We start from the raw sequence: 13,355 nt of genomic DNA on the forward strand, positions 1-13,355 counted from the left end.
CGGGCTGGGAAAGATCAAGGCAGCGCCGTTATTTAGGGAGCGCTCTCATGCGTGAGTGTGTGTGAGAGAGAGAACGGGAGGGAGGGAGGGAGGGAGGGAGGCAGGCAGGTTAGTGGGTCTCGTTCTATCTCCATCTGACACCACGGACTTCAGGTAGCTGCTCTCCGGGTGGGGATGGAGGTCAGGGAACATGACTATCTTGTTTTTGTAAGTCGCCAAATTTAGATAAGCCGATACCTAAGTCATCAAGGACAAAGGTCTTCAAAACTTGATGAAAAATGGCATTTTATTCATTCATATTCCATTCATTTAGATCCTATTGAATAAATACCTTAAGATAAGAAAGGACCATAACTCATGATTCCTACATTATGTGTATGCAGCTTGGATCCCAGGTGAAAATTATTTTTCCTTCCTTTTCTCTCATTTAGCTGAATGGAAGATTTTAAATCATGTTTTAGCTTATAAAATGGTCAGCAGTGTAAACTCAATAACCTTCGTCAGATACTTTGTGATATTTTTCATGGGTGCTGCGACCCCCAGAGGCAGAATCCTGCTGCACCTGCTCTTCCTGCCACCCTCACAGGGGGGTGTTTCACTGTACAACGGCAAGGTCCACCTCGAGACATGGAACGGACGCAGGACTGTTCCTCTGAGGACAGGCTGGGAAGGACGGTCGTGCAGTAGACACACGCAGGGACCCCCAAGCCCAGCGGCTGTCCTCTGCCCCAGCCACACACAGAGGGCTTCCCACTGGGGATGAGGGCAGGGGTGGTACCTGCCCACCAGCCCTGCTTTCCCTCGCCAAGTTCATCCATTGGCGCAACCAAGGTTCACTGGGCGCCTTCTGTCATGTGCCCATGAGCAAACTAGCGTGGCCTGGCCCCAGGGGTCAGAGGGATGAGCCCTCACCTCTTCTCGGGCTGCGCAGCCAGGACCAGGGCCACAAGCTGCCGCGGGACCTGGGGCTCCGTGAGAGCGGCTCCAGGCACGCACGGCGGTGTGCTGGGAGATGGTCTGTAGGTCAGAAAAACCACATCAGAGGTCAGCTCTGCGCGCTGAGGCTGAGCCGGCCAACACGGTAGCCCCTCGTCAAATGTGCTGATTTAACTGTAGGTAAATTGCATTTAGTACATTTGGATGTCATTTAGTTAAAATCATAAAATGTGTGCAGTGGTTCCTTCACGCACACCAGCCCCGTCCTATGTACCCCCTCGGCTTGAACACACTCCCCTGACCGTCCCCCCTTCCCCCTGCTCACAGTGCCCTCCCAGTGAGGCCTTGGGCTTCTCTCCTGAAATGCCATGCGTCCTGGGCCGCCCCGGCCCCCGTGCTGCTCTCTGCTCCTCCGCGTGGCACGCATCCCTGCCCGGCATCCTGGTTTATGCCCATTTGCTGTTTGTTTCTGTCTCACCAGTGACAGCACAGCTCCCCCGACTGCCAGGCCCCTGTCCCAAGGCGCATTGCTCTGCTCCGCACAGGGCTCGGCAAACAGTCGTTGACCGACAGCAAGCGATATTCTGTTAGTGCCGAACCGGCCGATCAGAGCTGGCCTACAAAACCAGGACCGTCTGCCGTTTGTCTGTGGTCTGATAGAAAGCTGTCCCATGCTGTCCTCTCCAAGGCTTCCGCGTGTTTTTTGCAGTCCGACCCAGTGAAAGGCTGGTGAAGCTTCCCTCCTGTCTCAGGCTGCCACTCTCTCCGCAGGTAGCTGTGAGCCACACACGGTGGCAGTTCATCAGCTGTGGCAGCGCCTCCCAGTCCTGAGCCAGTGTTTGCACCACAGTGTTTGCAGGTGGCATCCACCATCGTGCAGGGAGGCCTGTGCCCTCTGCTTCGTCTCAGTGTAAGGAAGGCTGTGGGCCATGGGCAGTAGCCCTGCCCGGGTCAGCAGACCCGTTGCAGATGCAGAACTTGGTGCGGAAGCTTGAGGTGCTTGCGGAGTGGAGGCCGCCTGTGTCCGCAGGCAGCAGGGAGGCTGCAGACACAGCCTCGCGGGGACGTGGGGAGGCATTGCTCCTGCCCCACCGAGCGGGACGACTCACAAAGGGGAAGCAGAGGGTGGGACCCGCTCTTCGCCCGCAGGGGAAAGGGCTGCCGCGGGTCTGGAGGGTCAGAGAGCCCTGGGGAAAGGGGAAGGTGGCCTCCACCCTCCATCTGGTCAGGAAGGGCACAGGGATTCCACCTCTTTCCTAGTCACAGCGGCCATTAAAATGTGACCATCTTTGCATTAGAATCTGCTACATTATCAATTTATGACTAACAAGCCAAAAAATGAACTCCATATTTACTTATTTCTATACTCCAAAAGAAACAGCTCTCTAATGACATGTGGAGCGGTGGCCTCCCACCGCGTGGAGCCCTGGGGGGACACACAGACCGCACCTCCTGGGGCCCAGCAGGCTCTAGAGCAAAGTGTCTCTTCGTTCTGTTTGTTCTTCTGTTGTTTTCCTCAAGTCAGTTGTCTGCTTGCCTGCCCGTGACCCCCGCTCACGGCCGGCAGAACAACAGGCCACAGCCAGGACTGGTACCGAGAGAGCCGAAAGCTGTGTCTCACACACTGCTGGGGACCACGGTGAGCAGGCCACGGCTGCTGCTCCCACGGTCGGCTCCACGGAGTTCTTCCGCCTCAGATTCTGGTCTGGAGGGTGGAGGGAAAACGCCCTGTGACTACACTTATTTTGGTCTGAGAAAGTCTTTTGGTCTCTAATTGAAGTATTATTGAGCATGAATTGTTCACAACAACCCGGCTCCACGGTGGTCAAATCCAGCCCTAGTTTCCTGAAGCTCACATGGGAACAAAAGCGCACCAGCAGAGCAGTAAGAACGAGGCTGGACTGGCCCAGGGGGCCACTCAGTGCGCCTGGGCCGCACGGGACCGCCTCTCGCCCGCAAGCGGCCCGCCAGGTCCCTGGCGTCCACCGCAAGTTGAAGATTCTGTGGCCCCCAGTGGTGAGCACACGGGCCACACCTACTGGCAGGTGGTTCCTCCCCACTTGCTGCCACGTGGCTTTGCTGGAGAACAGACATAAAATACAAACACGAAAGATGAAAGGAACATTCCCTCCTCGTCTCTTTAAACCTCTAACTGCTGTATCTCTTATTTAGAGCATGAGCCTACATTTTAAAATAATGTTCTGGTAAAAGGCTTTATTTCATCACAGACACATTCTGCCTATTTGATAGAACATTGGTCACATGAGGACCTAACCCAGCTGACTCCGGGATTTCCTGTGGTTGGAATATTCAGGGAGGCGCTCAGCGCCACATCAACGGTCCCTGGCCCACTTCCCAGGGCCCACTGCACACGCGACCCGTTTCATTACCAGCCTCCGGTAACTGGCCTGAAAACACATGCCAGAGGAATTCGGAGAGCCTGCTGCAGTGGTCTAAACCAGAGGAGGCCGGTGCAGAGCAGGCCCTGAGACCCGCTGGCGGCTGCACAACAGTTCCCCACCACCACCCATTCGTGTAATTAAGACTTAATTTTATTTCACATGTGTTTCGAAGGAGTTGAATACCAGTAACTGGAGAAGTTCTGCTGACCTGCAACGCTCCCTGGCCATTCGTGCTTCATCACCACATCCAGATTCGCTGCTGTGGGTCACGCGGCCTGGGCCAGCCCCGCGTGGTGGCAGCTGGGAAGCGTGGCCGAGCCCTTTAGCAGCCGCATGGCCAGGGCTGATGGGTTCCCCTTGTCCGTGCCCAGCTTTCTTCTACACATAGGCTGACGTCCCGGCATCTGCCCCGTGGGTCAGCGCTCTGCGGTCAGACGGGCCCTGGGGAGCACACTGGGCTGTCCCCGGGTGGGGCCTGTGCACACACACCCACGTGGCTCCCATAAAGCCCCCTAACAGGCCTGGCCTGGACCCCAGCCCCACACAACCAGTGAACCGCAGAGGAGCAGCCCTGCTCCCACATCCCGGGGAGGGTCCCAGGCTCACGCGCCCCCATCAGAACCCGAAGCGGGGGCAGCCTGCTGCCAGGTTCTCAGGCAGGGCGGGGCCCCCTCTCGGCTAGTCGTCAGTTCCCGTCATCCGTGTGGCTGTGAGGCTGGTGAGGAAGCACCCCATCAGTGTTCCGTCCTGGGGGAGGCGAGTGGGGAGAAGAGAAGGGATCCGAGCTTCACAGGGCGCCATGTGGGCCGCAGCTCAGTGGTCAGAGGGGACGCAGGAGCTGCTGCGAGGTGCCGAAACAACAGAAAAAACCATTCCCTATTGGGGCAAATGGCTTGAAGTAGCCCTGAGGACTAGAGTGGGGAGGACTAACCAAAATCGTGTCCATAACAAATTCGGTAGGAAGGTGAAGGGTTCCCCAAAATGTAGGCCACCACCCCGTTCCAAGTGCTCCTTCCCTGTGGTTTTAGAAAGAGGAGACGCCTCAGGCATCCGGGTCCCCACCTCCATCGATTTCCTCCTCTTCCAAGGTCTTGAGGATAGGATGTACCTCATAAGGGACAATTAAGAGATAAATCATGAAAATAGTAACTCTTACCTGACCATGGTTTCTTCTTTGATTCAACTTTCAAAATGCTTCAAGGGGTCATGTGAGTTTTCTTGTTTTCCAACCATGACTTACAAACGCGTCTTGGGGTTGGGGCTTTGTGGGGACAGTGCTTCTGGCTGCCATCACCGGTGACTGTACACAGCTGACAGCCCGGGGTCTGGAGGCCGATCACAAGCCATGAATACAAAGATCAGAGGCCACAGAATGAGAGGGGAGGACAGCTTTAATACTTTCAAAGATGCATTAGAACAAGAAGGCTTTGGGGCCTTAAAACATGAGACGCCAGGGGACCCGGTGTGCACTTGGGGTGGATCCTCCGCGCTGTTCGGACTTCTCCTTTCCTCTGGCTGCTCTTCGGGAGCGCGTGCACCCTCACACCGGGGAAATCGATTTATAGGAATAATTCAGGAAAGAGACAATATTTGTTTCATACAATTACTGATGTTCTGTGACTAATACATGGCAAATTTGATTTGCTGGTGTTTAGAAGGATGTGTTAGATCCTGAAAAAGTGTTGTTTGGTGGGTGGGCCAGTGAGGGCGCTTTCTGTGACTGGCACATCAATGTCCAAACCCGTCTCACCAACAAAAGCCTCCATCAGGGGACAGCTCAGGAACCACAGGGTGAGCGCGGGGCTGGGAGGGCCTGACTCAATGCTTGGCCAGCATTTTCCACTCACTAGTGCACCTCATTTCCTCAGCTCACTAATAAGCTGTAAAAATTCCCTTCCTGTTTTTTTTAACCACAGAAACAATGAACAGATGTGAAAATGGCAGGCATTTAACCAAACCCAACCTAAGTGGGTGGAGGGAACACCTTTGGTTAGCAACGGCTGTTTCCTGTTTCCTATATTTTACAGTATGCCTGGTAGCATCTACATGACTCAGTGAAGACAGGTGCACATCCAAAATATTCTCTGAGTGTTAAATAGAACACCTTACAGGTGAAACGTAAGGGCTTTATGTGATTTTTAACATGGCCTCCTTTTCTTTTTATTTTTGAAAGTTTTCCTAAATACATTTTTGGAATTGCATCTGGCACTCATCCACACATTGATTCCACCAACTCACTGAAACTTCCCTGCAGCTGTGAGTGGCAACGGGAGGTAACAGTGCTGAGTCTGATTCAACGCGGCAGCTCACATGCTGCGGTCACTGTGCCCCAGCCCGGCCCTGTGTCGTGTGGGCATTTGGTCGCTCTGTGCTCGCTCGGACCTGCTGAGTTCCATAAACAGGAATCACAGTTCATTAGGTTAAGTTTCTAAAGTTGTGCTGCGGTATTTCTGGAGCCCCCGTATATCACGATAAGCTGTCTCTAAGGTAGAACATTCAAAATAACTCTTATTTCTGCCCAAACACGTGCTTCTGGTACCAAACACCCAGTAGGCGGCATCTCCCTGTGCTTCCTCAAGAGCCCATGGCGGGCTTCTGAGCACCACTGCGCGAACAGACAATTCAAAAGCAATTCCTGCACACATCTGCTTAAGAGTTGACGAGTAAAGTTCATGAACTCTTAGAAAGCCTGGTATTATGATTACTGTAATTATCATGCATCTGGCTGGGCCATAAATAAATAGAGCCACTAAGATAATAAGTCATTCTTAAAATTTGAAAGTAATGAAGAATTGATATTTTACATTACACTTACCATATATGCTGGTTTGTTTTAAAATCAACTGACGAAACTAGTCGTTTCTAGCAAGTGTTTTAAATGGCGTCCTGTCTGCTCAGCACAGTTGTCCTCTTTATAGCAGCGCTGTCGGCAGGGCCGTGTGTGGGGTTTAAGGTTCTGTGGCCCGGAGAGCGGGCTCGGCTCACGGTGAATTGCCCCATGCTGTTGCACCTAAACTTCAAGTTCTAGCCACTTTTTCTTTTCTTTCCTTTTTTGTCCTTTCTGTTGTTTTCTTTGCAGAAGACCATCAGATGAACTGTCACAATACTCGAATAGCGCAAGACCTGGAAAAGGGCGAAGCCAATACCGACGAGTACGACAACTACGATGAGCTCGTGGCCAAGTCCCTGCTGAACCTCGGCAAGATCGCCGAGGACGCGGCCTACCGGGCCAGGACCGAGTCGGAGATGAACAGCAACACGTCCAACAGCCTGGAGGACGACAGCGACAAGAGCGAGAGCCTGGGCCGGAAGGGCGAGCTGAGTCTGGACCTGGACAGCGACGTGGTCCGGGAGACCGTGGACTCCCTCAAGCTGCTGGCGCAGGGACACGGAGTGGTGCTCGCAGAAAACGTGATCGACAGGGGGTACACGGACATGCCGGTGCAGCAGGACGGCCGGGGCCTGAACTACCTGATGCTGGGCAAGCCGGCCAACAACGGGCTGGCCGAGAAGGCAGTGGAGGCCAGCGACGAGGAGGTGTGCCTCAGCAGCCTGGAGTGTCTGCGCAGCCAGTGCTCCGACCTGGCCCGCCGGCTGAGCGAGGCCAGCCCACAGGAGCGCAGCCCACAGCCAGGCAGCGGCGGCCGCCCGCTCGGCCGGCAGGACGACGCCGCCCCGGGCCGGACGCCGGGCAGGAACTACTCAGACATGATGAACCTCATGCGGCTGGAGGAGCAGCTGAGCCCCCGCTCGAGGGCCTTCTCCAGCTGCGCCCAGGAGGACGGGTACCTCGAGAGAGACGCGGACACCACCTCCGTGGCCTCGGACAGGTCGGAGGAAGTGTTCGACATGACCAAGGGGAACCTGACACTCCTGGAGAAGGCCATCGCCCTGGAAACGGAGCGAGCGAAGGCCATGAGGGAGAAGATGGCAGTGGAGGCCGGGCGGCGGGACAGCGCGAGGCCCTACGAGGAGCAGTCGCCAAGGCAGCTCCCTGGGGAGGAGAGGAAGCCCAAGCCCAGTGACAGCCATGCCAAAAAGCCATACTATGGTAAAGGTAATATTTCTACCTAACGTAAGTTGCCGCATGAGAACACGCTAGAGGAGAGGATGCCAATTTTAGTCTGCAGTTAAAGCGGGCGCCACGTGAAGTGTACCACGTCTCCTAGAGTTGATTCCAGAATCATGCTATGTGATCATGTTTCTGAAGAACGAATCAGTGCTTGGCTGAGAGATACCCAGAGCAGCTCCTTGTCCTATTATCAGAGCAGATGAATCACAGGGCATTTTGATGGAAAATGCATGCCTTGGAAAGACAGGGCGCAGCACAGACACCCCGAGCAATAGGAAATGTCAGGGTGAGCCCGTGTACGTGGTGTGGCAAGGGCTCAGGCAACAACCAGCCAATCAGGGATGAAGCACTCATTGTATAAACTGGACTGGGCAGGTGACACCATAATTTATAAAATTATCACCAAATGACAGTTATTGATGAAATTCCCCCATAGAGAACATCCCTGATAGAAACTGAACAGCATCGGAATGATCAATAAGACGTGACAGGGCAGGGGGTGTACATGAACTACCTCAAGACAGTGAGTGACAGGAGCCATTTGCTACGCAAGGCCCGCCGAGGCCGAGGCCGAGACCAGTAGTAAGCTCTTCGGTGTGTGTCCCCCCTCACTGATCCCACTAACCAGGGACACAGGACAGCACTTGCTTAATGATAAGACACTGAGACCCACCCCAGTTGGGTAGTTTACACCTGATTGTCATTCACGTTTGGGAATGTCTTTGCATATATCTGTACTCAACATATACCTACATAGTCACTATACCTAACATGCATGTAAACAGTTTCCAACCTGAATGATTGACTTCCTGTTTGCAGAAACAGCCGTGCCACCATCAGCATGAGGCTGGTGTGACGACCTCATGTGGGACTGTGGCTCTGTGGCCATTCCAACTGCACGCTTAGCACTAAGTAAGGAGCAGTTTTAGCAATGGCCAGGGATTCCTCAAATTCTTCCCCATTAGCACCAAAAAAGATCTTCTGTTTTGTATTTTATTCCTATGAACACCGAGTTTCCTCATGGTGGGTCTGATAATGAGGGCTAAGAATTCAGTTTGAAAATCAGTTGCCGTATAAACTTTCAAAGATCAGAAATCCCATTTTTCCTGTTGTGACAGGTGTGTATCCTCCTCTCAATGTGTGCGCATAACTCCACAGCAAGGCGGGCGTCGTCGTAACCAAGTCCCGATTGGAGACAAGCCTTAGCCGGAGGCCCGCTGGGCTCCAGAACTGGCAGGTGCTTGAGCCCTGGCCGCCGTGTCCATGACAGGGTGAGGGCTAGACCTCGCGGGGTGCCACACGTGAAGAAGGGTGGCGGTGCCAGCAAGCAGGCCGCTCAGGGGAGCACCAGCCTCATTCTGGGCTGTTGTAAAGACTAAAAGTGTAGCGTGTAGGTTTATGACTGTAGTGTGATCTACTTGGAGTTTTTAGTTGGATATTTGAGAATCGTATAGGAACTAAACATTTTCAGGAAGAAATAGTGTCCATCTCCTGGGATTGATTACCTGGATAAATGCATGTTAGGCTCCTGTCTCAGAATCCTGCAGTTTTGCGGGAGAGCTCTGGACCCTAGGGGTGCAGCAAGGACCTGCGGCGACACGGGCTCGCTCGGCGCAACAGGGTCTGTGCTGTCAGGGCTTCTGTGGCTCCTGTCATTCCTTAGCCCAGCACCTTTCTGTAGATTTTTGACCATTTTGTCTTCTTATAATTGTTATTTCATTTTATTTTTATTTTTTGCAAGAGAGGAATTGCAACTGCTTGCTTCCCCTCAACAGATGGGGCAGCAGTGGGAAGAGCGGTGAGAGATGGACTTTGCCCTGAGGCGGGGAGGCCTGGAGACACGGACTTCCCACCTCTCCCAGCCTCCCCAGGCCTTCCTCCTCCGACAACGCTCCTCCCCATTTCCTGTCAATGGGCCCACATCATTCCCAAGTTTCTTTTGGAGACGTACATTCAGAGCCAGTGAATAAAGCCAAGTGGGGCAGAGCTATTTAATGCCCTCCTTGTTTAAAAATGTAAAATGACCTCCTTGATAACTTCCGTACACAGCCAATGGACAATTCCTACAACTACGCAGCAGGCCAACCATCTCTAGCTTCTCTGTTACTTTATGAAAGATGGAGAGGACAGCACACCGATTCTCATTTATACACAATCTCCTCAAAGTGGTTTAATTGTAAACAAGTAACCTTTCCAAAGTCTGATCTAAGACAAAAGAAATTCATCATGAAACCCTCTATCTTTCATCTCCTCGAGCATCTACTTGGAAGGGGTGAGGGGAGCACGCGGCATCCGGCGCACCACCCGGCTTCCAGCCCCGCTGCCAGGTCCGCGGCTGAGCTCTCAGCCTGCCTGCCTCCTTGGTGGGTCTGTGTCTGCTCAGATGCCTGCTGTCGGGGTGAAGTGGGATCGAGCAATAAGAGGGCAGAGGGGGACTGGTGAAGGGGGGGCAGGGCCCACACATCGAGAGGAGAGACTACGCCCTGAGCGCCTCCCGAAAACCCACGCTCGGAGCCGCTCTGTTTTTATACAGATCGACACCTGACTGCACAACACTTTAGAAATCTGTGAAATAATATAATTCCTTAGAAAATTGTAAGTGTACTAATGAAAAAGTCACTTAATGATTCATGATCATTATAACATACGTTTTTTATGCTTTAAAAGTCAATTACACCTAGTTTATGACTTTAAGTTATATCACCATGTCGTTTTAAATTGTATCGCTATAAACTACATATAGTTTACGATCTTAAATATTCAATATCTTCTTCTGAAACTGTGCACTTACTATTTTATATTTACATTAATTAAATTATACCAATTTTTAGGTTTGTTTTCAGAGATTTTTAAGTATTGATAATGGTAGGAAGTAGCTGAAATCATGTCTAGGATATTCCCTCCACACCAGCCCGAGTTTAAGAGATCCCTGGACCTAAAAGACCCATTACATAGATCACAATGCCAGGTAAAAAAGAAGGGGGGTATGTAAACATGAAAGTGTTTATAAAGCCCTTCCTTTGTCTATTTCAAGTCACATGGATGACTTTAAAAAGTCCATAGAGTTCAAAAATATTAAACCAAATTTTTTTCTTGATCTAAAATGAATTCTTAATCAAACATAAAACCTGTATTTTCTAGGAATCATGGTCAGCTTGATGAATGAACTTCCACCATAAAAGCACTAAACTCCTGAAGAGATGTCTGCGCAACTGGTTTTCAAAAACTGACTCAAAAATTGTGTTTCACACATCATATTACTGTTTGGTCTGAGCTTTACCTTAGAAATATTTTTTGGAGTTATTTTCTGCACACTTACAAACTGTGGTCAATTCTGGATATATAAATTGTTTTGTTAGCAATATCATTGCGCTCCTGGCACCTGGCAGCCACGTTTTGCCCCAGTGCCCGCTCTGCTGCCCCCTCGACTGGCGCAGCAGAGCGGGCGGGGCTGTAGGAAACCATCGCCTCCTGATTCCGCGCATGCGTGCATCGCACTCCGCGAGCCTTCCTCTGGTTCCAAGCGCAAATGAAGAAATCAAAACACATGGTTGCTCCAGCAGCTACTGACACGTTTTTGATTGTCCATCACCTCCGTCAGGTGGGGCTCCCACCATTTGGGCCATTTGCTTACAGTGCCTTCTGAGAGTTTAGCTCATTTTTAGAAAATCACTGAATTGGTATGTGACACAAAACAGTGTTGCAGGAGAACAAATTTCAACACCAGCAAACTTTTGCACCTTAGCGAGTGCATACGACAAGAGCACTCGGTAAGAAAGCTCTCCTACTAAAGTGCCAGACGGCACTGTGTCCCCCAGCTGGGACGCCCTCAGCAACTGCAGTTCAGCTCTCTGAGAAGGTCACTGTCTCATCATTATTGACATTGATTTCTTTGAGCAACACAGCTTATCATGTAACACACGGGAAAACAATTGATCAAGAGTTAAGGTAGGGAGAGTGTTTTCTTTAGTATAGAAAGTAAAATACTTTATGATTCATGATTACACTGCTGGAGGTAAAAAAAAAAAATCACCCCAAACCAAAGAACTAACTATGCAAAACTCTGATGTCACAGCCTGTCCCCTGACACCTGCTTTTTTTCTTTCTTTATCAAGGTCTCTTCAGATTGTTAAGTAATCATTTGTCTTCAATGGGTAAAAAAATTCATTCTCTTGACACCTGTTGTCGCTTTTAGATCCCTCGAGAGCAGAAAAGAAAGAGAGCAAGTGTCCAACCCCAGGGTGTGATGGAACTGGCCACGTTACCGGGCTTTATCCGCATCATCGCAGTTTGTCCGGGTGCCCGCACAAAGATAGGGTCCCTCCAGAAAGTAAGTCCGTGTTTCACCAACCCCCTCGGAGCACACACCTGTGACTGTTTACATCATCCCACTCGCCTCTGTCATTTCCATCGGTGGTTCAGTGCACCCCTCCTGTCTCACGGGCAGTCCGGCCGGGAGCCGTCGCCGCCACGGCCCAGCTGCAGGGCTTCCCGGGCAGTGGCTCGCCACAAAGCCAGCTCCCAGCAGCAGGCCTCACGTGTGACTTGCTCTGTGACCTGAGCAAGGCCACCCCTTTCCTTGCATCTTGTTTTATAGGACGGAATTTAGGTAGAAAGAGACGCCCCTTCCAGCATTAAGTGGCTGTGAGTCCCTGAGGAAAGGAACCTTGTGCTTTTACCCAATTACCTGGACTTCAGGATGTATCTGAACCAATATTTATATTTGTATTTTATTTGTAAAGTCTGTTTCACATCATGTTGTCCCAACATTTCTACACAATCAACCTTAAATACGGAGGTTTAAGTCAGGTGGGCTTGGAGGTATGCATCCCTTTTAATTAGTTAAGTTCTGGGAGTATTTATGGAAACAAGTAAACTTCCTTGAGAGCTGAAATGACGCACACCTTTTTTATTTACCTTCTGTCAGCACACAGTGTGCCAACTCTTCAGCCACAGAGAGAAGTGATTGCTCAGGAAGAAGAGGCATATTTCCAGCAATGACTGTATGAGTTTAAGACCCTGGTTTTGAGTCTAGGGTACATTAAAGACTTTCCTCAGTATCCGAGGGACAGTTTCCAGTGGGGAAAATGTGGCAACTTGGCTGGAAATCTGGTGAGATGAGCAGCTGATTATTTAGAGGAATTTTAGAGGCTTGTCCTGTGACAGTGCCTGACAGGAACATTCAAGGAGCAGCTGTCGGGACAAAGACAAGCTCATCGTGGTAGCTGAGACTTAGCAGGTTTAGCTCAGTGGTTCAGGCGAAGTATTCTTTAGAAATAATTGTGCCTCCGGGTTTTCAAATGGCACTGAAAATAATAAACCCGTTTCTTATAACTATCTTGTGACCAAACTTTAGAGTCGTGAAAATAGCCGCACCCGAGTGCGTGGCTGTGCCCGTGTGTTACATGAGCAGGGAAACAGCATGGTCTGTCCACAGCGGCTTCTGTCCCCCAGCACCTCCGTGCAGGCTCCCGGCCACACTCGGCAAACACGCCCTCATTTCCCCCCGTGAGCCCCGCCGGGCCGTGCGGCCCCGCTTTTCAGATGAGGGAAGGAGGAGCAGCGTCCATCAGCCTTCTCTTCCCAGGGATTAGCTCCGTGCCTGGGGAATGGAGGATGTTCAGTTCTTCCTAAGCTATCTGAGCAGGTACTGACTTGCCCGAGCAGAGAACCATGCTGAGACCTAGATCCATGTCTGTCCGACCCCCGGGCCTGTTTGTTTCCGCTGAGAACCGGGTCTGGCACCCGGTCTCCACCCTGACAGGCCATGGGGCCTGGGCATGTCACCCACTGGCTGTGCTTCCTTTTCCTCCCCCACAAATGAGGCGTCAGGACCGAGCGCTGATGTCTTCAGAAGAGAAAGCTTCTTTCTGCAATTTTTCTTTAAGGCCTATGTTTTCACCTTCAAAGCAGAGTATCAGTTCTTCTCCATGGCTGGGAAACTC

General features: G+C 51.4%; 1 protein-coding gene across 13 annotated transcripts in view; it reads left to right on the forward strand.

Moving 5' to 3' along the window:
• Positions 1-13,355, forward strand: part of MYT1L (myelin transcription factor 1 like) — a 385,352-nt gene that overhangs the window by 292,055 nt on the left and 79,942 nt on the right. For 10 of the 13 annotated variants that reach the window (XM_057497485.1, XM_036881769.2, XM_036881779.2 and 7 more), the window contains exons 10-11: positions 6,418-7,395; positions 11,606-11,740. In XM_057497485.1, coding sequence (XP_057353468.1) covers positions 6,418-7,395; positions 11,606-11,740 — 1,113 coding nt within the window. The remainder of the gene's footprint in view (positions 1-6,417; positions 7,396-11,605; positions 11,741-13,355) is intronic. The other 3 variants (XM_036881777.2, XM_036881782.2, XM_036881781.2) reach the window with 1 other exon arrangement.

Source organism: Manis pentadactyla, chromosome 2 (genome assembly GCF_030020395.1).
Source record: "Manis pentadactyla isolate mManPen7 chromosome 2, mManPen7.hap1, whole genome shotgun sequence".
NCBI classification, from domain to species: domain Eukaryota; kingdom Metazoa; phylum Chordata; class Mammalia; order Pholidota; family Manidae; genus Manis; species Manis pentadactyla.